The 269-nt window shown below is 74.3% G+C and overlaps 1 protein-coding gene across 2 annotated transcripts in view; it reads right to left on the bottom strand.

Annotated features, from left to right (window-relative positions):
• Positions 1-189, bottom strand: part of NUP54 (nucleoporin 54kDa) — a 14,780-nt gene extending 14,591 nt beyond the window's left edge. For both annotated transcript variants that reach the window (XM_014957861.1, XM_014957860.1), the window contains exon 1: positions 30-189. In XM_014957861.1, coding sequence (XP_014813347.1) covers positions 30-81 — 52 coding nt within the window. In that variant the 5' untranslated portion in view covers positions 82-189. The remainder of the gene's footprint in view (positions 1-29) is intronic.
• Positions 190-269: the final 80 nt, after the last annotated feature.

A 269-nucleotide genomic window follows, 5' to 3' on the forward strand; every position in this document is an offset into this window, starting at 1 on the left:
CCCGCCCGGGCCCCCCTCTCCGCGCTCACCGGTGGGGTTGGCGGCACCGGCGCCCGCCGTCGCCCCGAAGTTGAAAGCCATGAGCTGCTGCTGCCGCTGCTGCTGGTTGGCAGGGGAATGTGGCGGCGGGAAGCGCGCGCAGCCCCTGACGGGGTCCGGCCAGAAACAAACCGCCGCCGCTTTCCGGCCCCTGCCGCCAAAGCGCTTCCGGGTGGCGCCGCCTCGCGCCGGCAGGTGAGGGCTGTTGGGATGTACCACTACGCGCGGCG

This window comes from Calidris pugnax, unplaced genomic scaffold, assembly GCF_001431845.1.
Source record: "Calidris pugnax isolate Ruff unplaced genomic scaffold, ASM143184v1 scaffold349, whole genome shotgun sequence".
Lineage (NCBI taxonomy): Eukaryota > Metazoa > Chordata > Aves > Charadriiformes > Scolopacidae > Calidris > Calidris pugnax.